The sequence below is a fragment of the Centruroides vittatus genome, unplaced genomic scaffold (genome assembly GCF_030686945.1).
Source record: "Centruroides vittatus isolate TY-2023 unplaced genomic scaffold, ASM3068694v2 contig_1035, whole genome shotgun sequence".
Classification (NCBI taxonomy): domain Eukaryota; kingdom Metazoa; phylum Arthropoda; class Arachnida; order Scorpiones; family Buthidae; genus Centruroides; species Centruroides vittatus.
Window position 1 is genome coordinate 2,104,599 of NW_027120673.1, and position 25,942 is coordinate 2,130,540.

Sequence of the window (25,942 nt, forward strand, 5' to 3'; positions counted from 1 at the left end):
TGCACAAAGAGACACAGCACCCCTTGCTGCACTAACTGCAACAATTACAACAAAGAAGTAACTGCAAACAAAAGGGTTCCAGCAAATCATAACGCTTTTAGTCAGGATTGCACTATTCTACAAAAAATAAAAACGCAACGAATTCAACAAACTGATTATGGGGTGTAATCAAACCAACATTAAAACTCAGCCTTCTATCAACACCCTGACTCATACCGGTAGCCCAAGCATGCATTCAACTGCTATGTGCAACTTCCGTCTCACACTCCTCACCATCAACACTCAGAGGTCCAAGGCCGCTTCTTCGTTCGTTAAAAAAATGGTGGACGATCATAAAGCCGACATCGTTCTCATACAGGAACCCTACCTTGTCAACAACTCAATTGTCCGGTTTGGGAAATGGAGAGTTCACCCCCCTCAGAACTTCTGTAGCACTATCAAAGCGGGAATACTCATTTGCAGCAAAAACATCATAGCCAACTTCTGCCCAGACCTCAGCACCGATCACATCACTACCGTTCTGCTTACTCACGGCAATAACCGCCTTTATCTCTCATCAGTCTACTGTTCACCAAACGATGACATACACCATCTGATTGATGAAATGCAGTACATACACCCCAAAATTAGTGCTTTCCCCTGGGTTACTTCTGGGGATTTCAATGCAAAATCCCCAGTCTGGCACAGCCCAGAAGAAGACCCCCGCGGTTTTTCTATTTGCGAGTATATGTCAAGGAACCAAATTGTTTCCTGCAATACCAGCCCACTCCCGACCTTCTTCTGCACTCGTGGGAAAAGTTGGGTCGATCTGTGCCTAGCTAATGACAAGGCCCACAAGCTCGTCACCTATTGTAGCACTCTGGAAGAAAATAGCTTGAGTGACCATAGGTACATTAAGACTTACATTAAAACCAGCAACCCTATAAATATCAATAACAACATCACAATCAGGAAGACTAACTGGACCACTTTTCAAGATCTCTTCAAGCAGTTCTGGGCAACCCCAATTCAGGGGATCCTCTCGGACATTACCAACGTTGAGGAGCTAGCCGACCATTTAACCACTTCTATATTGAACTCTTACCACTACTCTACCACCATAAAAGAGATAAATCATAGTAATGCACCATGGTGGAACAACACGCTTAATAGACGAAGACGCAATGTCAGGCGCCTTTATAGGCTTTTTAAAAGAGAAAACAACCCAACGCTCAAAGAGATCAAAAAGACAAATTACCTTGAAGAGTTTCGCATCTATAAAACCGAAATTAACACAGCGAGGACGCAGGCATGGAAAAAGTACTGCAGCGAGATTGGCAATAAGAGCGCATGGAGTGATCCCTATCACACGGTGCTTAAGCCAAGAAAAGCTACAAGTATCCCTGTTAATATCAAAAGGGAGGATGGTACATTTACATCAGAGCTTTCAGAAGCCTATAAACACCTTCTCGACACACATTTTCCTTTGGATGATTCCAGCAAAGACAACTACACTCAAACTAGCATCAGGAATAGTGTCTTAACTCATCCAAACTCTAACAACGATGTCCCTTTCACTTTTGCCGAAGTCCGTGCAGCAATTTTCACCATGCGCAACAAGAAGGCCTCAGGTGTTGATGGGATTACACCCCTCATGGCTAAAAAGGCATACGAAGCAGTTCCTATCGCCTTTGTTTACACTTACAACAAATGCCTTGAAAACCAACAATTCCCCACCTCCTGGAAAAACGCTGCAATCAAGTTCATCCCTAAAGTCGGCAAAGCAACACCAGATAAGGCGACCGACTTTAGGCCGATTAGTCTTTTACCAGTCTTGGGCAAAGCCCTAGACGGGCTCATAATCAACCGTATTAACCACTACCTCTACTGCAATAACCTCCTCCATAATAACCAGTTCGGCTTCGTCCCAAAAAAGTCCACCTACCACGCCCTACATCATGCCATGCAATTCATCGCTAAGGCCTGGGACATCAATCACCATGTGCTCATGGTTTCTATTGATTACAGTAATGCTTTTAATTCACTCTGGTGGCCATCTCTTCTAAGCTCTCTCAAGCGGCACAAATGCCCTAGCAACCTTTATAACATCCTGAAAGACTATCTCAACAACAGGTCTGTAGGAAGTTATGACCTAGACCCACCGATTATACAAAATATGACGCGCGGCTGCCCGCAGGGCTCTAGGTCGGGCCCAGGGCTATGGAACATTATGTATGACGAGCTTCTTCGAATCAATCCAAGCAACATCAGCGTGCCCTGGGTCCTTCAGGGCTATGCGGATGACACCCTTCTGATGCTCTCGGGCAGAAATAGTGAAAAGCTTCAGGAGGAAGCTAACAAACTTTTAAACGTCATTCACACTTGGAGCGACAACAACAAGCTTACAATCAATACAGACAAGTCAATCTGTATGCTAATGTCACGGGGGCGCCAGCTACAGAAACCCCCCTCCTTAAAGATAAACGGCATAAAAATCAAGCACACGAACGAACTAAAGTATCTCGGCTTAATTCTAGATCAAGGCCTCAAATGGAATTATCACATTGACCATGTCTGCAGTAAAGCGGCCAAATTAGCGAACCTTTTGTGCTATCTAGCTGGTAAAAACTGGGGGCTTAATGTTAACAACCTAATCCACATTTACAAGCAGGCCATAGAGCCTATTATCCTGTATGGCAGCGCCGATCTGGGGAACAGCTGCTTCCCGGGCTCATATCAAACGCGCCCTTGACAAAGTCCAACGAATCTGCTTACTTCGCATATCCGGTGCTTATAGGACATCACCAACGGCATCGCTGCAAGTTATTACTGGTCTCCCTCCGCTCTTCCTCAGGGCCCAAGCCATCATGGCTTTGTGGAGGTTAACCCACCTCAACATGACCACTCAAAAAAAGAAAGATTTCATCAACTACCTCCGCATTGGCCTCTTGCCAAACCTTGATATGGACTCGCTCTTTAACCTAAATTGTAAAACCCGAACTAAAACTTTTTATCCATCACCTCTTCACCCGGCCAAGCAGCCCATCATCTACATCAACAACGACCTCGGCACGTCCTTCTCCACTCAAATCGTCTATACTGACGGTTCTAGGTCCAAGGACGGTGTGGGAGCCGGCCTGGCCCACTACTCTACCCACAACAATACATTTATCCACCGTGAAAGCTTCCACCTTGCCGGCCACTGCACTATAATGCAAGCCGAGCTTTATGCAATCTACAGAGCCCTTCAGTACGTCAACACCTCCCGCAACCTCAGGAACAGCCGCATTGTCATCTGCTCTGATAGTCGTGCTGCTCTCCTTAGCCTCAACACCAACAAAAGTGGCGGCAATCTCCAGAGGCTCATCATCCAAGAATTGATCAAATGCAACAACAGGGTCATTTTCCTATGGACCCGATCCCACGCCGGCGTCATAGGAAATGAAGAAGCAGACCGCCTTGCAAAAGAGGGGGCCTCCAACTCATCTATACTCGCCTACGATGACATTCCTTTAATAGCAACAAAACACCTAATTCAAGACACGGCCTTTGGCATCTGGCAACGCCTGTGGGATGAAGGTAATACAGGCAGAACCACCTACAGCTTTTTTCCGAACATCCATAACAGACTAAAACTAAACTACGTCACAGTTAACTTTATCACCAGCCAGCTGTTCACCAATCATGGCAACTTCCAAGGATATCTACACCGGTTCGGCCACAGTGACACCCCCCACTGCCAGTGCGACAACACTTCTGTTCAAGACAACGAACATCTAATATTCAAGTGCAGCAAGTTCGACCATCTGAGGTATAACCTATTCAGGACGGTCATACAGGAAGGCCATAACTGGCCATGTGAACTCAGTGAACTAGTACACAATAAGAACACTTATAAGGAACTCATGGCTTTTATCGAAGCCACAAAAGCTCTGGACTTACGTTTAAACTCCTAGCACTTCTCGCGTTTATTCTGTTTACACTTTATTTCTGTTAGTACTCATCTACTGTTACGAGCTCTCTAATGTCACGTGTCCTTATATTTACTGTAAATTTTGCATGCATTTTATTTTATGTTACTGGTATTAATCTTATTTTTCTTTTTCTTTTTTTTTTTTTCTTTTTTTTCTCTTTGTATTACTCGACCCGCGATTTAATTTCTTCGCAGACTCACACTCTGCGTCTTTATGTATACTTTTTTATTATATTATTCATTAATATTATCATAATTTTCTCAACTCGGCAAATGTTAGCCGCAGTTTCTGTACGCATGGAAAATGTCCATGTTTTGTAAATATGTACATAATTGCTTTTTAAATAAACACTCGGTGCGGCTCATGACCTCCCCTTCCTCTTATCACTTCTTTTCAAACTCTTCACCCCCTTTCGGCCTCTGCCAAAGCAACTTTTTCTTAAACTAACTCCTTCTCATTTCTTTTCATCCCCTTCGAGGATATACCTATGAGTAATGCCTCCTATCACCTTTATATATGTTATACGCACACGAGAAAAATCAATTTCAGATATCAACAGATTAACAGAGATAAATGAAAATCAATAGAATTTCTTAGCTTAAAAATTTTGATGATAATTTTATAATGTTTTCTTACCTTTGTTATCAGCAGCAATAAATCCTAAAATATTATCATGTCTTAACATGACAGTCTGATAAATTTCAACTTCTCTGAACCACGATCTTTCATCTCTAGATGAAAATATTTTTACTGCAACAGCTTCTCCTCTCCAACGACCTTTCCAGACTTCACCATATCTTCCTTTGCCAATTATCTCAATTAACTGAATTTGCCGTGCTATGCTACGTTGAACAAGTAGCGGCAAACCTAATAAAAAAAATAATAGTAATAATCATTCAATTTTAAATATGAAGTAATTGGAAGAAATTTATAAATCATATTTAAAGATATCAATAAAAAGTAGAAAAACTTCCTATCAATAACAAACGGTACAAAAAAACAAACGACTTTAAACAACATTATAAAAGATGTTTCAGAAAGCTTCAACAATTATTACAAATAGTTCAAGTAAAACCTTGTAAACATATGGTAATGTAAAGTATGCTTACACACACACAATAAAACCTTAAAGTAAAACTGGTTTTCTCAAGGGGTAATCTTATTTGAGGGGTGACTAATATTATAAATGCTTTTTAAGTTTTGTAAAAGATATAGCACTATACAAAAAGTAAAAAGCACTCTTAGTGTATGGGGATGATGCTGCTAAATGTTGGACATGTCAAATGTGGTTTTCGAAGTTTTGTTTGGGAAATTTTGAACTAAAGGATACAAAATGTACAGGACACCCAAAAGCTATTGACAAAAAGAAATTTCAGGAAGAAATTGTTAAAAATCAACAAATAACAACAAATAAATCTGTGTGTGTCACCAACATGATTGTGTCTGCATGATTTAAGTGAAAAAACAAACTGGATTGAGTATAACTTTGTCTAATGAAGGTAAGCAGCTCTAAGGTTTCATTTTATTTTTAAATTAGTTGCAATTTTTATCATAGAAAACTTTTCTTATGGATGACAAAATTAAAATAAAAATATTTGTTATTAATCAAAATTTGTTCTAGCAGGTTGTGATTGTTCGGTTGAGTATACAGATACCACTGTATTTGATTAATGTGATGATATATGTGGTAGCATCAAAGGAGTAATGATGTTAATCAAGGACACACACCTGTACATAGTACTACATTGTATAAGGTGGAGGCATTAAGCTATCACCTAGAGTAATCATGAGCAACCCACAGCCTGACAATTCCCAATATGTACAGTACACTTGGGACTTCAGTAACAATTTTATTTTCTTGTTTTCTGTCTCATGTCATTTTGCAACCTTAATTAAGCTGATATTTGTGATGAAAAACATTTAAACTAAACTTGACCAGTAAAAAATTGACAATAAATTTTGTATTACTAGTGCACATGTCATCAGCATGTATTATTTTAGAACCTAATATACTGGCAATTACATTAGTGCTTTGCAACAAAACTTGCAACTCCATGAGAAAAACTGACCAGAAGACTACCTGAAGAAGTTCCCTTGTGGTCCAGAAAAATTTCCTCATCACTGATCTAGAGTCTAGATGATAGTTTGTCATTTTCTTGGGAAAAAAAACTGGAGTTAGTCAAAATAATAGTCCAAATTTGATGTGCTATAATAGGACTCTAACCTTACACTATAGTATTCTAGTGTAACACTATACAGGCTACTATGCAAGCAAAACTACTATGTACTGAAGTGTAATCAAATGGAAAATTCAAATAATAAATTCTTGAAAAAATTTCAACATAATTTGAAAAAGAAGAGAGTGTTCAAAAAGAAAAAAACATAACTGTTAGTCTAAGTACATAAATAGGATAGAGTGGCATTAGACTTTGTGACATCACCCTAAGCCAGAAAAAGACAATGCAACAATTCAATAGGTGAGGTGAAGCTCCTGAATTGAAGAGTCCAAGTATTGAGTCTGAGGTGATCTAATCTTAAAGAATTTTCTGGCATTCTTTTAGTAACAGTTAGGCTATGCACCTATGTCACCAGAAAATATTTTGTGTACTTTTGAATTAGATTTAGTTGGTCTTTGTGGAGATTAGGATTAAGATAGTTTTAAGTCCCAAGCTGGAAATATATATATATATATATATTTATTTATTTTTTACAATATATATATATTGTAAATAATTCAACTCTGTACAAGAAAACAATTGATTTTGTTTTGAATAGTTTGAAATATATATTTTTAGTACTAATTCATCTTGTTCATATTTATTCTTGTTATATTAGTGTTTGACTTAATAAATATTATTATTAGTTTAATTGAATTCTTGTCAACTTCTGTTTTTTCTGATTTTTGGTGAAGAGTCATGTAAATTACTCTTACCACTATCCAAGTCCCAGCCTGGCACTTGGCCAAACCCATACTTTATGTAACATTACATTCTTGGATATTATCTGGGCTTAATTTAATCATAGTTGATCATGTAGTGCATTACATAACTATATGACTGGTTAGTGGCAGGCAACCAACCTGCTGGACCAACAATTATCTACTTATATGTTCAAAAGAAATGATACAAAGGGTGGGGTAGGGGGGTGGGGTAAATGGTGATACTGATTAACTCATCAGTCTGAAACCCTTACTTTTTATTAACTATCCATTCTCTCTACAGAATGGACAGAGAGCAGAGTTTGTTATGGAGAAACAGTAAAGTGTGAGACTGTGGACAAAATGACAAAAGTAACCATGCCCACACATCCAGTTCATTATTTCAGCAGCCTTACATGCAAATTCTAAGAATTATTTTTAAAAGCAATTTTCTAGAAAATAAGTATAAATATTTTTCTTACAGTTAAAATCAAATGGAAATTTTAAAAAGGCAAATTTAGTGAAATCTGTTAAGTCAAAATCATATAAAAACAGAATTGGGTGTATTTATATCTTTCTACAAATTACCTTTATGAAAACTTTTTAAGATCAACTTCTAATTAGCTTACTGTAAAACATTATTCTAAATGTTTACTATTACAACTATGAAATTCTACTTTCTTTGCATTATAATAAGACAACTAAAGCAGTTAATTGTGTTATTTTAGGCACAAATAAATTAAAATAAAAATTAAATTTTTAAATACAGTACCTGAACCAGAACCTGATGTAGTTGTATCTATCATCATATCTTTCAATGAATAACCAGGTCCTAGAATAGTATGATTTATTTCAGAAGCAATTTCTACATCTGCCCTGTATCGATGTAATCGTTGTTTCCTTTGCCATATTGACATACCCAACATAAAAAATATGCAAACTAAACAAATTGGCCCAGCAATGACAAATGCCAATTCTGTATTTCCTAAATATGGATTCCAATGACTAACACTGTTTTCTGTAGAATTGAAAAAAATTTTTTTTAGTTAATTTAATTTAATAAACATTTTAATATGTATATATATATATTAATATATTAGATCAAGTAATACAATACACATCTCAATAATGAATTAATAAATATTATGTTATCAATCAATAAAGGATTTGTATAAAATGATATCAGTGTTTCCTCAAACCATAATGCATAATTAATATTTTGCATCTCATTCTTTAAATTATTCTTTGAATATATCCATCTAGCAATACAGATCTACATAATTTGCTTAATATTTTAAAAATACTTTTATGCCAAAGTTAATTTTATAATTTTTAAATGAAATAAATTTCCTGTTTATAGGAGAAAAACTTACATCCATTATCTCTCTTTTCAATATACAGGGTGGGCCAGAGAAAACGAAATGGCAGAGTGTTCGTGTTCGTCCAAGCAAAGCGCTCGGACAGGTCGATTTTACTCTCGAGGGGACATTTTTTGCAATAAAGTTTTTCGCGATTCTGAATACAACAGACAACAAAAAATTTTTAAAACTCATTTATTTTGTATTAATTAAACAAGCATTTATTTCGAAAAAAAATGTTTGTTTAGTTAATATTCAGAATCTCAAAAACTTTATTGCAAAAGATGTCCCCTCGAGAGTAAAATCGACCTGTCCGAGCGCTTTGCTTCGACGAACACGAACACTCTGCCGTTTCGTTTTCGCTGGCCCACCCTGTATATTGTTACCTGTTGCATATAATAGCTGTTAAAATTAATCATGTTTTCTTTTTTTTTATTTTATTAATAAAAAGAATGCTCTTTGAAGACAATTCTAATTTTTCCAAATTTTTAAATTGAAAAATCAGAAAAACCTGCAGGAAATTTACTCTCATTTTTTATTACTACAGTAATATTTAATATTATGAAAGCACAATCTTATAAACATTAAATAACTAAATTAAAAATGCAAATAATAATAATTATATAGAACTTTTACAGTTTACAATCTAATAAAAGTTGGAATCTGAATAAATTCAAAAAATTTAAAACTGGTTATAAATTTATTACAAAAATTATCAGTAAAAAAAATATATTTAAAATAAATCTCAAACTATGTAAATATTTTTCATTAAATTAAGATTTATTAATACAAATACATATATAACATAGTTATGGATGAAAAATAAAATTAAATAAGTATTTCCATATCATATTACATATATATATATATCTCACTTCTGATATTTATCTACAAAATTTTTCACTATTCAATATTATTCACTTCTATATATACAGTATATCTAACTTCACTTCTGAACTTCTGAGATATATCTCAGAAGAATCTTAGATAACTGACTCTGACTCATAATTTACTTTCATATCTTAATCTAATTTATTCCATACATATATCAGCATTTCCCAAATTGGAGTTTGCAGACAAGTTCCAGAAAATCTCTAGTAACATGCATTTATTTCCCTAAAAATATACTGATAAAATCACAAGTTTTGTTACAGATCATCATCATTAATCTTCAATATGATTAATATGCATATAATTTCAATCTTTCTCTAATCCATATTTACTGTATTCTTTTTGTGCATATGAATCATTTAATGAAAAAAAGGTTGCAAACTGAAGTGAACTTTTGATACAACTCATTAGATAAGTGCTGACTTTTATTGCTCCATTCATAAAAAATTAGCTTTGAATGTATCATTTAAAATTATTTAGATATCATTCAAATTCTGATGTCTTGAAGAAATCTAAGGATAATTAATATTTGTTCCATAGAAAATTTTAATATTAGGCCTATATATCATGTTTCTATTTTTGTGTCCTTATTAAATGATTCTGATTCTATTATTCACTATTCAATTTTGAACAAATTATAATATTAAAAAACATTTTATTTTTAAATTACTTTACAAAATTACTGATGATAAAAATAAATCTTCGAAATTCAATGACTTATATAGATTACTTCTAGTACAAAAGTATTATCATCAGTCAGATTTTATTTAAATATAATATATATTTAGCAGTTAAAATAAATTTTAATTTTAACTTAAGAATGATATTTATTATAAATTTAAAATTTTTCTAGTTGAAGACATGTTATAAAGAGGAAGATTCTTTTTTTTTCAAGACAAATGGAATAGAATAGGTAATTAAATTTTTAATTTTTATTAACAAGCAATTAAATGAAAAAGTTTGTTCCTTACAATATAAGTAATAAATTTATATTTATAATAATCTTAAAATATTAATTTAGAATTTGGAGTTTAGATTTAGTAGTTAATTATATTACCCAAAAATTATAAATAGTAATGTATTTGTATCCAATGTTATTTCCAGATTTCACATTACAAAAACTGCAAAACATCAACTCAAACTAAGCTATAAGAAACATGCAATTTATTGAAATTATTTGCTTTAAATATTTAGAACAAATTCTTTTGAGTCTGACTAACTTATCAGAGTTTTAAAGTTTCTGAAAAATATTGTTAAAACATTATAAAATTAAGTAAAAAAATTTATATTAACCTTGCTCTTTAAGAAGTAATTGATTCCTGAAGATGAACAGATATCTTGCTCATCTTTAGAGACTTAATTTTAAACATCTAAAAAGCAACATTAAAGATTCAACATAATAAAATCAATAATTTTTTAATCATTTACTATGTACTGTATAAAAATGATATCTTTAGAAATCAACAGTTCTATTAAGACATTTTATATATTCATAAAATGCTCAGATACTTTCAAAAGTCCTGTTTACAATGTCTTTCATATTACATCAACTACAAGAAAAAGGAGCTATTTGCTGTTTGAACATAATGAGATATTTACAAATAAAAATTATCAACTGAATATAGCCAACTAAAATAAGTGAAGTTTTACTTTGTAACAGGTGTACTTCTAACTTCAAGAGCAAGAGTCTAACTAACTTCTAACTTCACTTACTCTTGAAGTTAGAAGTACACCTGTTAAGTTAGTAGTTAAAATTCTGTATAAAAAATTATACAATAATCCACACTTCCCTTTTCTAATGATTAATTCCTAAATAAACTAATTCTTTAACATTCAAAATATGATTATAATTTTCTTTAATGCATCTTTAAAATTTTATCCTGAAATATAAAATACAGGTATATCTCGAGTTATGTCGTTCCCGATTATACGTCGTTTGTCAAAAAAGTATATGGAAAAATAAAAATCAAGTTTAAGTCAGTTTATTCGACTTTAAATCCGTCCGCCATAAACATTGAAGTCGTAATATCACTAGAAAAGCATTGAAAAGCACATAAAATCATATTAAAATATGTACATTTACAGTAAATGTTAATATAATCATCATAAATCCTAGGGAACAAACCATGAAAACATCTGTTTCTGTGTTGTCGTCTTATTTAGCAGTCTTTAAGTGCTCATTATTGGCGCATAGTTACGACATAAGTCATAGTTTTGACTTACGTCATAACTATGACTTACGTCGTAACTACACAAGTAAATTCGACTTACGTCGCCTCCCCTGGAACCAATTACCAACATAAGACGAAGTATACCTGTATACAGTAAAATTATGTTTTTTCAACAATTGTAATAATTGTTTAGCATGTTTGTCACCACAAATAAATCTACACAAAAAACAATTTCTATTTTCACATCACCATATGGCTGCAAGTACAGTAGAGAGTCATTAATCCGAACCCCGGTAATCCGAATCACCGGTTATCCGAACGATTTTCAGTCGGACTGTGTCATGCTGAATCGAACGTTTTTGATACTAGATTTACTTCTAAAGTATAATTTTCATGTTTTTATATTCTTCAATATATTTATTTTGTTTGTACAAAATAAAGAAATAATTTTTAACAATACAATAGCCTCCATTATTATTATAAAAATTTTCGTTAGGCTTAAAATCAATGAAAATTCGACACAAAGCGACACGCAATGGAGAAAAATTTGAACATCGGACAGGTTAATATATTTTTTCATACCTAATTGGTTATCTGAACAAATCACTAATCCGAACAATCCCAGTCCCCAATTGATTCGGATTAACGACTCTCTACTGTAGTTACTTTAGCTATGTCATAATATAACCATGGAAAAGAGTTTTTGAACACAGTAGGAAAAAATGTGTTAAAGCACTCTTGGTAACAATAATCACATTAGTTTTATGAAAATTAGTTGTCTGAAAGTATTGTGTACATTTATTTTCATTGTTGTTGCCTTTACATTGCTTTAAAATGGATCCTGTTAAAGAATACAGTGATGATTTTTGAAACGAAATTGGGACTGATTCTGAAAGAGAAAACTCAACAGAAGTTTCTCAACAGCTTGGTTATGCTGTTTCAACAATGAATTACACATGGAAGAAATATGAACAATCTGAAAATAAAAAACATTGAAGAGAACTGACTGATTGAGAGCAGCAAGCAAGAATCAAGATCATGCCTTAAGATGCATCTGCCTACAAAATCAAAAAGCCACATCAAAAGAACTAAATGTTAAGTGGAAAGTTCAGGATGTAATTGTATGTTTGAAACTGATTATATGAAATAGGCTACAAGCTTTTTAAAGCCAAAACAAAAACATTCACGATGAAACAACACGCAAAAAAACAAATGTAATGTAAGATAAAGAGTTCGTCTTTACTTCAACACCAGAGTAAAATCCTCACCTCTGTAACCTGTTACCAGTATGTTATGTGTAAAAAATACAATGGGTGACAAATGTTTTCGAATTATTGCAAAGTTGTTCTTCAGATCAAATAGGTTTGGAATGCTTCAGAATGGAACATAAACATTTAAAACGAAATCAGATGTCATTTTGACGAAATCTGTTTCGCCGGGCATGCGTGATCGTGCGTTTATGGATATAATTACGAGTCGGCATCTATGAGGGCCTGCCAGGCTAGCGATAGGTTAAGCTCTTCCTTTTGGTTGATGCAGGTGGTCTCTTGGCCGACTTTGTAAATGGTTATGGCTTCTAGCCATTTAATGTGGTCCTGGTGGGGTGTGCTGATGACAATTTCAGCCTTGACAAACTCTGCCTCGATGTCCAAATCGGATGTATATGAGGAAAGGGCAGTAGTGTGCCATCCATGCTGAATATCCACTTGGTGTTCTCTTACACAGGTACTTAAAGAGAGTTTGGTAGAACCAATATATAACAAGTCCTTGCCCCATCTGTTGTCAAGCAGGTCTGAGTATATACCAGAAAGTCTGGTACGTTCCGGAGGGTCTTTTTCATTTCGGAGGATGTTGAAGATTGTCGGACATCTCTTGTATCCTATCCACAATTGATGTTTGTTGGCAATCCCTGCAAGCACTGCCTTAAGATACAGGTTAAACATAATGGGAACACGTATTGGACTGTCAGGATCTAAGTTGGCACTATCATGCGTGGGAGTGTGTTGCGAGCAGTGATATCTTTCGACCAATCGATGCATCAGGGTGGGTTACCCGTGTTCAGTTGCTATCCTCTTAACTCAAGCTAACTCAGCTGCTAGGGCTTGTGAGGTGGATGAATGTGAAAATGCCCTTCTGACTAGTGTGTTAAAAGCTGCAGTCTTGTACAAGAATGGGTTGCACGAACCAACTGATATGTATGTAGAAGTAGCACATGGCTTGCGGTACACAGATGTGCGGATGTTGATCCTTCCATTCTAATGTTAATGTCCAGAAAGTGGACTTCTTCACTATTAGCTTGCTCAATTCCTACTGTTAAACCATATGAATTATCATTGACGGCTTGCACAAAAGACGTCATGTCTGGTATAGTTCTCCACATGATGAAAATGTCGTCAACGTATCTCTTATAGGGCAGGATGTTTGAGAGGAATGGTGGAAGGACCTTGCACTCAAGTTGTCTAATGAATGGTCATTAGACAACTTGACACAGGGCTACCCATGGCATACTCCTCTCTTCTGCTGGTAAACAGAATCATCAAAAGTAAAAATAGAATTGTAACAGATGAGATGGGCCATTTCTAGTACAGTGGAACCTTGCTTAACAAGCATAATTTGTTCCAGTGTCTTACTCGTAATGCAAAACAATTTTTCCCATAGAAATTAATGTAAAATATGATAATGCACGCCGAAAAAATGCTCAAATGTTTTATGTATAATGTTTATTCAAAAAAAATTGTACAATAAACATTGTTAAGGAGCATGAATCATCATCATCTTTTCTTCTAGAGCAGAATGAACCATCTGGAATGAGAATTCGAGTTGCAGAAACAAACCAAAAAAAAAAAAAAAAATCACAGCTAATATGTTTGATAAACACTCCAAACGATATGCCAAATTCTTGGGTTATGTAAAGGCTATAATTAAATATTAGAAATTAATTAATTTGACTAGAGGTAGGCAGTTATGTTTCCATCTCATATTAAATTTAATAATTATAAATACAGTAGAGCATCGTTTATCCGAATCAATTGGGGACTGAGATTGTTCGGATAACTTATTTTTTTGGATAACCAATTATGTACAAAAAAATATATTAACCTATCCAATGTTGAAATTTTTCTCCGTCGCATGTCGCTTCGTGTTGAATTTTTGTTGATTTTAAGCCCAACGAAAATTTTTATAATAATAATCGAGGCTATTGTATCGTTGTATCGTTAAAAATTATTTCTTTATTTTGTACAAACAAAATAAATATATTGAAAAATATAAAAACAAAAAAATTATACTTTAGAAGTTAATCTACTATCAAAACCGTTCGATTCAGCACGACACAGTCCGACTGGAAAGCTTTCGGTTAACCGACGTTTTGGTTGACCAGTTTTCGGATAAACGATGCTCTACTGTAGTTAATTTTTAATTCAGACATTTCTAAAATTTAATCTGAAATCTGTCATTAAATTTAATGACCCAAGAATTTGGCATATCATTTGGTGTGTTTATTATATAATTGGCTTTGGTTGTTGATGTTTATAAATAATGTGTGTGAACACAAGTTTGGAAAAATATGTGATCACAAGCGACACTAAGATGCTAGAGGAACGAGTGCTAAACACAGACTGATGGAGCATGCCACATGTGCACAACTCGAGACTTCCCCCTCTCCTCATCACTCATTATGTGAGGCAAATTTTTACAATTTGTTTTGCTCATTACACGAAATACTCGTTGTGCGGGGGTGCTTGTTAAACGAGGTTCCACTGTACTTGTTGGTGTAGTGCCTGATCTTGAACCAAAGTAAACAAAAAATCCCTAAGGGAGCAAAAGGCTGGAGGGAGCTCCACCAAAGGGTAAAGAGATTTGAAGTCCATTTTGGATGGCACACTACTGCCCTTGCCACATATGCATCTGACCCGGATATCAAGGCAGAGTTTGACAAGGTCGAAATCATCGTCAGCACACTCCACTAGGACCATCTTAAATGGCTAGGAGTCATAGCCATTTACAAAGCTGGCCTAGAGACCACCTGCGTCAACTGGAAGGAGAAGCTTAATCTATCGCTAGCCTGGCAGGCCCTCATAGATGCCGACCTGTAATTATATCCATCAGCACACAATCGCGCATGCCCAGTGAAACAGATTTCGTCGAAATGACATTTGATTTCGTTTTAAATCTTTACGTTCCATCCTGAAGCATTCCAAACCTATTTGACCAGAAGAATAACTTTGCGATAGTCTGAAAACATTTGTCACCCACTTTATTTTTTTACACGTAATGCACCGGTAACAGGTTACAGAGATGATGACAAATGTAATGGGTAAGGTATTGTCAAAAATGAACCATTAATGATTCTTCTGAAAAAATAACTTTCTCTTACAGTAGACTATGTGTTGGATGTGGAGACAATGCTGGAGAATGTGTATGGTGCAGAGCAGATAAAAAGTTTTGACAAGAATGTCTTTTGCATAAGAAGAAATCCCCAGTTGGTCTTATGATATGGTGTTGCATGGCAGCAAAAGGCAAGGGAGAACTGTGTACAGTGGAACCTCGGTATATGTCTGCTTTAGAATACGTCCAATTCAGAAGACGTCCTGTTTGGACGAAACAAATTTTGCTTGGTATACGACTTAATTCAATTATACGCGCCATCTATGAACAAGTAGCACTTTCGGTGTACTATACCAGACTTGACATTCGCAGTCCCGCGGTTTATAACTGTTAAATTTCTTCTGATTTTAATTTGTAAGTAAAATTTTATTATTTTTATTAATCATGAATTGCAAAAAGGCAACAGAAAACTAAAAAAATGACTAGAATCACAATGGAACTGAAAAAAGAGATTGTTGAGAAATATGAAGGTGGCATGGGTGTTTGAGATTTAACTTTTGCATACCGTATTCCGAGAACGACAATATCGACAATCGTGAAAAATAAAGACATTATTAAATCTGCTAACGTTGAGAAGGGGGTTTAATCAATTTCTAAACAAATTATTAGTATTAAGGAGAGTTTAATTTGATTTGATTTTAATTTAATGATTTAAATAATATATACAATATACTGTAATAACTTTAAAAATCTATAATAAAATTTATTTTTTTATTAACGTGCTCAAACAGTGTTTAAATTATTTTACAACCCCATTAATATATCATATCAAGAGGGTTTTTTTACATGAGAACGGATTAATCATTTTTGCATTACTTCTTATGGGAAAGGTTGGTTTGGTATACGTCCTATTCGGTGTAAGTCCAAACATCAGGAACAGATTAAGGTGGTATACTGAGGTTCCACTGTATTCTAAAAGAAACTATAGCAAAATGTACAAAGAAATTTTGGATACTTTTCTGATTCCTGTGGTAGAAAATCAATTTGAAGATGAGGAAGTTGTTCTCCAAGATGATAATGCAATTTGTCATCGCATGAAAAAATGAAACATTAAATCTTTACATTGGCCATCAAACAGCCCTGATTTAAACGTTATTGAAAATCTGTGGGCTAAACTGAAAATGTTACTGAATGAAAAATAATCTCCCACAAAGAAAGAATTGAAAGCTGCTTTGTTGCATAATTGGAAAGAAATAAATGATGACTATTGCTCTGAACTTGTAAAATCAGTGTCATCCCACATTAAAGATGTTATTAAGGCCAAAGAAAGCCTAACAGAAAAAAAATGAAATTAAAATTGTTTTGTATTCTATTATGTTCAAAAACTTTTTCCAGGGGTTTAGTATTGTATGTTTGTTAAGCCATATATTTATTTATTTATTTAATTATATATTTCATTATGGTTTTCTTTAGAAGAAAGATTATAATTTTTCTATTTTAAAAAAACTAATAATTTATGATAATTTTTCATAATGGCTAGGAGAAAAATTGCAGTTACAAATAAATTAACAAACACAAAACGGGAAGACAATCCTATAAGTATATATTAGAAAGGAAGAAACTCAAAAAAGTTAAAGGAGTCACAAAGATTTTAATTTGATTAAATGATTTTCAGGATTTTACCATCTCATCTTCAGATAAACTGCATTCAACATTGTGACAATTCAAGTAGAACAACTGTAAATGCTTATAAACTTTTAAGTCAAATTGAGAAATAGCATATGTTCAAATATTTTTAAGACACAATCCACAAGTTATCAGGTATATTCCAAACTAGTAATATTTGAGATACAAAAGAAAACTACAATAGGCTAAACACAAATCATCATCAGACAAATTGAGACAAATTCAGATTAGTCCCAAAACATTTTAGTCTTAGATCTTTTAATCTTGAGTGCATCATTGACATTGTGTAACTGTTTTTTGTGAAATAATCTACCTACGAATAAAGAATGTATCAAAGTTTCAGAATCTATTGGTTTATAGCCCATTTTTCTTGCAGCTTCTTTCAAAATGTAAGAAAGCTGAGATCACTATCTAGAAGAGCTCATACTACACAATACTTATCATTTGACTTTAGTTTTACTCTTAACATTTGAAGCAATACCTCTTCAGAATTGTTACAATTAAGTAAGGTTACATATTGCTTTTTATATTTTCTCTTTTGTCCTTCAGTTCTCTTCTGGTTAGTTGGTATTTCAGGATCATCATTGTCCAGTGCTTCTTTTTTCACAAACTATACATTTAACACTTGTGGTATATGTCTTTGCATGATTACCTATTTTCAAACAAACAAAATAGTACCACTTTCTTTTTCAAATTTCTTGTTTTTGTTGAAGTGGAATTTTCTGAGCTTGGAAACACTGTTCTCATGAGGATGATAATAAAAGCACCAACTAACACCTGTAATCTAGTAGGTACTTTTACTGTAATCTCATCCAGTTTTGAAGTATCTTTTAATCTGCATGAAGATTATTACAAAATACATAAAAATTAGATTACGTGTGTTTTTCATTTTTTTTTTTTTTGAATAACATGATGAGTTTGTGGAATGTTGAGTTATTGAAAGTCAAGTTTCTGGGACTACTGTATGAAGGAATTTTGAGTAAGGTTCAACGTTGTTATTTCTGTGTCTTACCTTTAATTATTTTCTACACTTTCCATTTTTAGCAGTGTATGTATTTAATTTATTAGATTAGTAAAATAGCACAATGATCATTGTGAATTTAAAACTATTAATTTGATACCATTTTATTCTACATTCTATTGAAAGTTATAAATTTGTTTTCAAAAAATTTTTGGCTGAAGCTGATTTGAGAAGAATCAAAAACCTTTCCAAGAAAACATTTTGGTCTTACAAATAGGCAGATTTGTATTACATATGATAATATGGTGTCATGTTTTAAGGATTAAAATAATATATTTATAGAATACAGTGGTACCTCATACTTTGTATGATACTAACTTCAAATGTTTCAAATTTAGCATTCAAATTCTGGAAGAAATTCAATCTGGAGTTTGAACAATGCATCCATATTTGAACTACATCATTCTTCTGGCATTCCAAAGGAAATTTAAATTTGGCTCTAGCCCTAGTTAGGGCTAGCACTAGTTTTTTGTATACTTTAGCCAGCATAGCTTGAATATATTGTAACTATGTTCTTCACAAATTACTGGGGTAATTAATTAAATACAAACAAAACCTTTTATTCAGTAACAGCACTTCAACGAAAACTTGAATGTTTTCGCTTTCACCAATGTGCAAGATTCACATAATCTGTAGCCGATTGAGAAGACCATTGTAAATAATGTATATAAATGTAAATAGATTATTACTGTCATTGTTTTAAAAAACTTGTTAACATTAATGTTACTTTTGTAAAAAAAAAAAAAAAAAAAAACTGTTCTTGTTTCACACATTTTTACAATTCTTATTGTGCAAACCTTGTTTTATTGTGAGGGACAAGTACTCCCATCAAAAACAGTTTTATTTTGTATACTGATTACTTTTTCAAATGTATCTAAATGTATTCTGCTTTTTAATTCAATAAAGGCCAGGCAGATGACCATGGGGTCCCATGGGACCTTTTGGCAGCTTCTCTTCACACTCTCCTGTCTTGCTTTATTTCTTCTTCCCTCTTCCTTCCACTTCACACTTTAGGGCTAAGTCCTTCGGTTCACAAGAAGGACAGGTCCTCTCAACTCTTTTACCAATGCCTTCACCAAGGCCTGCCTCAGGATTTTTAATGAAAATGAATTTCCAAAGTCAAATGTCAGAATGATGACATTTGAAATTGCTTTTTTTTAAATTTTGAATCCAGTGAAATGCCAGAAGAATGACATATTTGAACTGCACATGCATTTAAAAATGCACTCACAGCATAAATACCATCTGATATGCACCCAAGTCATCTCTTGCTCTCAATTTGAAAGCATCTCTGTAATTTACACTCATGTATTTTCAGTGCTTTTCTAAACTTTATTTTAGATGTGTTTGGTTATATATATATATAACCCTTACCTATTAACTAAGGCATCCAAGAAGAATGTGGAACCAATGAACTCTAAGAGTAAGAGTGCAGTATTGATGATTGAGGTGGAAAAGGAACTTGCTTGAAAATATAAAATCAGCATACATATGGCAGATCCGGTAGCAATGTTTTAAGATATCAAAGTTGACAATGTGTGACTAGTACCATATTTTTGCAGAATGACTGGCATGTGGCATATAAATAGACCCAAGCATGCCAGTTAAACTGCAACTAAAAACATAAAATTAATCAATTTAACAAAACTAGCTGTTAATTAAACATTAAAGAAAACATTCTTCTGAGTACAATAACATAATATTGTAATTTGACTGTCTTAAAATCAGGAAGACAGTTTTCATTTACAAGACAATAGAGAGGTTGCGGCCGAAGTTCAAACGTTAAACTTGTGTGGCAAGCAAAAGTACACATTTGACGTTTGAACTCCAAGTAAAATACGTTGCGGCACACGTTCAAAACAATATCCCATGAGTCAGTGCGCAACATAAACATCATGCACTGACTCATGGGATATTGCTGAAAAATGGCAGAAACATTTAAAAACAAGGAACGTTACCAGTGAAGGTAAATAAACAAATTAAACTATTTTAAAGTATTTATAGGATGTTTAATAACACTAAATAATTATTTTTAATTAGCATTATGTCTCCTACTGTAAATAGGACTACCTCATACAGTAAGACCCTGCTTAATGCTGCCTCACTTAACGCTGATTCAAATTAATGCATGTATTAACATGGTATTTCATTGATTCATATATAATACAATTATTCACAAACATGAACCAATCAGCAAAAGATGGCAATTCGTCGTAGTGCTGTACTTCCCTTAAATTTATGTTTGCTTTGTGCAATTTTGGAAAAAATATATCATCATGGATGCCATAGGAAATATTGACTTTGCTTCACAAGAATTAACTGATAAATGCATGAACGGAGTGTGGAAGAAATTATGGCTGGAGGTATCCAAGAATTGCTGTATCATTAGGTTGACAAAATTGTCAACTTACTTGATACAGGAGATGTAGATGAGCAGGATATCGGGGAGTTACTGCAGGTTTCTGGTAAGAGCCTTACCGACGACTTCAAGAACTGGCAGAACAAGGAATTCATGTAGAACTGGAAAATAGAGATTCTGAAGACAAACCCAAAAAATTTCTCTACAGTTTTCCTTAGTAAAAGTTTGGTAATGATAACAGAAATCGTTGATCAAATTGTAGCGAATGATCCAGATTTTGATAGGATGCCAAAGCAGAACGAGGCATTTTGGATGCAATCTTCTGCTACTGACATTTGCTTAAGGAAAGAAAAAGAAAGCAACCAATGAAACTACACAATTTCATCGCAAAAAGCAAGAATTTCAGAAGAGCCAGGACCTTCATCACAAAAAATTAACTTTACATTTCTGTGCGCATATGTTTGTGTGTTATTTAACATATATTATTATGCAAAAATTTATATAACTTAAAATTATAGTAAAATTGCTTATTTTTTGGTCGCGTGTTCCCCCATCCCCATTTACTCTATTTTAAAATGGTCTCGTTTAATGCTGTTCTGCTTAGTGCTTTGTCGTCAAGGAACGCATCCCCTGCATTAAGCGAGGTCTTACTGTACTTTTGTTGAGGGAATAGTGGCTTATGTAAATCCGAAAGCAGCTCGAAAAATTATTTTTAGAAATTTATGAATGTATTATGCTGTTGTTGGTAGAAGATGCTGTGAAAAAACAAACCTACTCCTACATAATTATGATAAGCTATTATGAAGACAAATATATGTAAATTCTATAGGCACTGCACATCACTTGCAAAAAGATTGAATAATTAAATAATTTCTGGGTTAAAATCGTCTATTTCTTTACATCATAAATGCTTAAATAATCATTAAAATTATGACACATTTTATTAAAATAATCCCAAACACAAAAAATTGAAGAAGTTTAAACCGATCTTCTACTTGCCATGCTAGACAGTGAACACCATTATCAACTTTCTAGAATTTCCAGATGGCGGTGCTCGAATGTCTGACGTACACATTTTGGGCTGAAAACAACGGCTGCAACCTCTCTAATAAAACAATTAACAACTTATTGACAGTAGTAGTAGTAGTAGAAGTAGTAGTAGTAGTAAGTCAGTGAGAGCTATACTGATTATCAACCCAGACCTTAAAAATAACATCTTCCTCTTAAATTTCACACAAAGTCCATGTTAATCCATGCAAGCTGAGATAATTTACAGCAAGTTTCTTAAATTTAATATGTTTATTTTTATAATGATGCACTCAGAACCAAATTACTCAAAAAATGAATATTTTCAATGTTTTTTATCACACGATAATTTGGTTCTGAACGCGTCATTATCATTAATTCAGTGTGGCGAGTAGTTATTTACTGTTTATTTTTATGTTTTTGAATGAAATAACAATAAAATTCACACAAGAAAAGCACTTTTGGAATTCCAAGAGTATTTTATATTGTTAGAAAAAAGACAAAATGAAGAAATTAAACATATAATTGTAGTTTTTAACGTAATGCTGACAGTTTCACAGTTATAAAAACAAGCAAGTTTGTATTCTGTGACATAACTCGTTCACTTTTTTAATGTGCCCTCTAGAGAGGAATGTATAATCTCACTTAAACCAGAATGTTGGTTTTTACCATACAGAAATATATGATTTCATGGTTTCCTGGATAAACTGGCATGCCAGTCATTCCACAAAAATATGGTAAATGCAATTTTTATTCTATTATACAGTATGTATTTTATTTATTGTTTTCATGTTTAATTTTGTTATTTTTACCTTGAATTATGTGTATTTGCTGTTTACATTTATCAAAATGGGTGCTGTTTAGGGTCTCTGAGTTCACTTTCCATTGTTTCTAATGGGGAAAACTGATTCAGAGTTCAAATGACCTCCTGAATCAAATTAAATTCAAAATATGAGGCACCAGTGTATATTTATTAGTTATTTTCTCAAATGATTAAAATTTTGAATCTATTTACACACCTATATTAAAACCATTTCAAACATAAAAATATACTTTTCCATCACTTCTCAATACATATATATATAATATACGTATATATAATTTTAATACATAAAATATCAAAATTATTAATGCAACATTTTCTGCAATATTAAATAGAAAATAAGGTAATATAATATTTATTTTTATTTAAAACATTATAATAAATTATATTAATCATGAATCTTTGAAAACAATTTTACTAATATACTTGTACTTACTAGTTTATTCATTAAAATAAATTAATAAATATATTAAAAAATATTTTATTTGTGATAAAATGTCAATATATTTTGGTTTTGTATTACTTGACGTTAACTTATGGCTTTTCTACTCCTTTCGTTTTTACTTCTGTTTAACTTATTTGTGGGTTTCATATGATATAAAAGGAATCTGGAGAGTGAAAATTGCATCAAACTTCTTTAAAGGAAACTGAATTAATATTGTCATGAAATTCTTGATTCAGCTCATCTGAGTGAAAATTGAAAAGTTGTCATCCTCCTCCTCCAAGATACTAGTTCTCTGATTCATTAATGATTGTTTTTTCTTTTAGATTTTGCCAGCTTGCTGTGTTTAAAATAACAAAAATAGAACAGGCAATTTTAAGAGCAATCATATGAAATTCAAACACCTGCCTACTTTTAAAGATATTTATAGTTATAGTTTCTGAAAGGTACATAATTAAGATTTAGCAGTCTTCAGATAAATGCCCATAGCAAATTTTAGATAACTATCTACCATAAAACTTGCATGCTATAAGAAAAGATATGAGATGCATTGGAAAATAAACATAAACAAGTTATGCAATCCATCACCAAATACAAGTACATGCTTAAAGTCATCTATAGATATCTAAAATCAAGCATTTTAAAGTTGTGTACAAAACTAGAGTAATTATAAACTATTACACAATAACTTTTTACAACAATAACATGCAAAATTTAAATTAATATTTAAAACTAGGGTCACATTTATTGAAACATGCTAAAAAGATAACAATAATCTTTAAGTTAATTGAATTCGAGGGTTGGATTTCACGCCAATCTTTGGTTAAGCAAGAGAAGAGCAAATTATCACACTGTGATAATTTGCTCTTCTTTTGTTTAATAATCTTTAAACTACATAAACAGATGAATAAAGCAAAGTCAAATTAAAACTAAAATATTTAAGTATATATATATTTACAGTTGACAATTCATTTACAATAATTGAAAACTTACCATAACTTTTTGTTTTGAAATTTAAAAAAAAAATTGAAAATCTTAAAATAGCAAAAACATGTTATTTATTAGAAGTATCAATCAAATGAAGTTGCCATTGTCCAATATAAAATCTATAAAAACCATTCTGAAACTAATATACAGTTGCATTTTATTTCATGATTAGATGATTAACAGTCTTTATCCAGGATTGATAAAAAAAACATTTGATGTAATAATTTACATAAATTTTATAACAAGAAAAATATAATAAATAATAATTATGTTACAGAGAAAATAAATTTTCAATATAAAATAATGACTAAATGGTGATAAAATAAAAATTTGTAATTTTTTGTTTTAAAATCAATATTCTAAAAAACATATCAAACTTCTTAATTTCTTCAAAGGTTAAACAGTAAAGATTAAATCTGCTAATTTAATAAAAATTCAAAATAAATTTTTATTTAAATTTATTTCTTCATTTGCAGATTTAAAGAATTTATTTTAACACCTCTGAAATAAATTCGTTTGATGCTACTTCAAGACCAAATGAAAGAATAGTAATAATAAATGTAAAATCTCAAACTGATAAAAAATTTTCCTCTTGTAATTTGTTAAAAACATTCAATCAAAATTTGAAGATATGAAGCAGTACAAACTACAGAAAACACTAATACTTCACATAAATTTCTTACAAAGTAATGAATTTATGTGAAGTTCATCTTGCACATAATATTTAACAGTTCTCAGGATAATTATCTTTGGACTATCTTTTTTAAATAAAAGAAATTGTTACAAATTAAAATAATTTATCAGTATTTTTAAATAAGGGATTACTTTAATGTCTTAAAAGATATACAGTAAAACCTATCTAAAATGAAACCTGAATAAAACAAACTTGCCTAAATATAAAACTTTGCAACAGAGCAATTTTTCTATTAAATTTTACTATAAGCCAGAAACCTGTTTAATGGGGAAGTTGGAGAGTTTTGGGTATGAAGGATGTAATTTAACCTGAATAAAACAAAAAAATTAAGATTCCACTTGTTGCAGGCAAATGAGTAAAATCATATCATGGTGTTATGATAATCACTTCTGAACTGTATTCTGAGAATGAGTTTGAATCATTTCAGAAAAATAAACATCACATGACAAGGAATATACAAACACAAGGTATTTGTCAGAATTAACCAAGAATAGAATCAAAAACTTGTAAGATTTTAATGAGTTTCTTAGAACAGAGTTTGAGAACAAGAAATGAATGTAATTCATTGAAAACAATGAGGATAAAGTAACGAACGCTGCCAATTTTCTTTGTATGGATGTGGAGTAGTTTAGTAACTATCTATTACGGAGAATTCAAGAACAAATTGATTAACATTGTTAGTAATTATAGAGATTGAAATTAATGATTCATTAGAAAATTAAATTCCCTGAAACATCAGATCATAAAATAACATGATCTCTGTATTACTGTAATATAATTAGAATTTCCAACAGCAGAGTGAAACAGTAGTTTATTTCTCAAATTTAATTGTTATTGTGTGTGATCTGAAAACTCTTAGTATTTGAATATCTAGCACAAGTTCTTGGGAATGAGAACATTTAGAATTGAATGGTTCTTAATTTTTGCATTTGAATATTCCTTTCTAGTTGAAATCATTTTGGATTAATTTATCTAATAATAAAATGTTTCTTATATATTGTAATAAAAGTGATTAGACTGCAATTTTCAAAAATTGCAGACCTATAAATTCCTTCCTCTCTCCCTTAATCTCTAAAAACAGAGTTAGATACAGAAAAGTTGAGACCAGATATGGAAAGTTTAGGAGCTAGAGATCCCAATTAATTATGTTTGGACTGAAAATCACATTATTTCAATTAAGAAAGTTTCTCCAGAACAGTTAGATGACTGGCATGATTCTCTTGTTAACAGGAATAGTATGATGTACAGGGGCAAGACACTACTAGAATTGAGAGTATTATGATAGAGT

The 25,942-nt window shown here is 32.3% G+C and overlaps 2 protein-coding genes across 2 annotated transcripts in view; both read right to left on the reverse strand.

Annotated features, from left to right (window-relative positions):
* LOC136969432 (patched domain-containing protein 3-like) overlaps positions 1-25,942 on the reverse strand; it is a 330,862-nt gene that overhangs the window by 103,566 nt on the left and 201,354 nt on the right. The gene's annotated exons all lie outside the window — the stretch shown is intronic.
* LOC136969476 (TGF-beta receptor type-1-like) overlaps positions 1-25,942 on the reverse strand; it is an 80,058-nt gene that overhangs the window by 21,092 nt on the left and 33,024 nt on the right. The window contains exons 4-5 of the mRNA XM_067263648.1: positions 7,643-7,888; positions 4,590-4,820 (exon numbers count right to left, since the gene is read on the reverse strand). Of these exons, the coding sequence (XP_067119749.1) occupies positions 4,590-4,820; positions 7,643-7,888 (477 nt within the window). The remainder of the gene's footprint in view (positions 1-4,589; positions 4,821-7,642; positions 7,889-25,942) is intronic.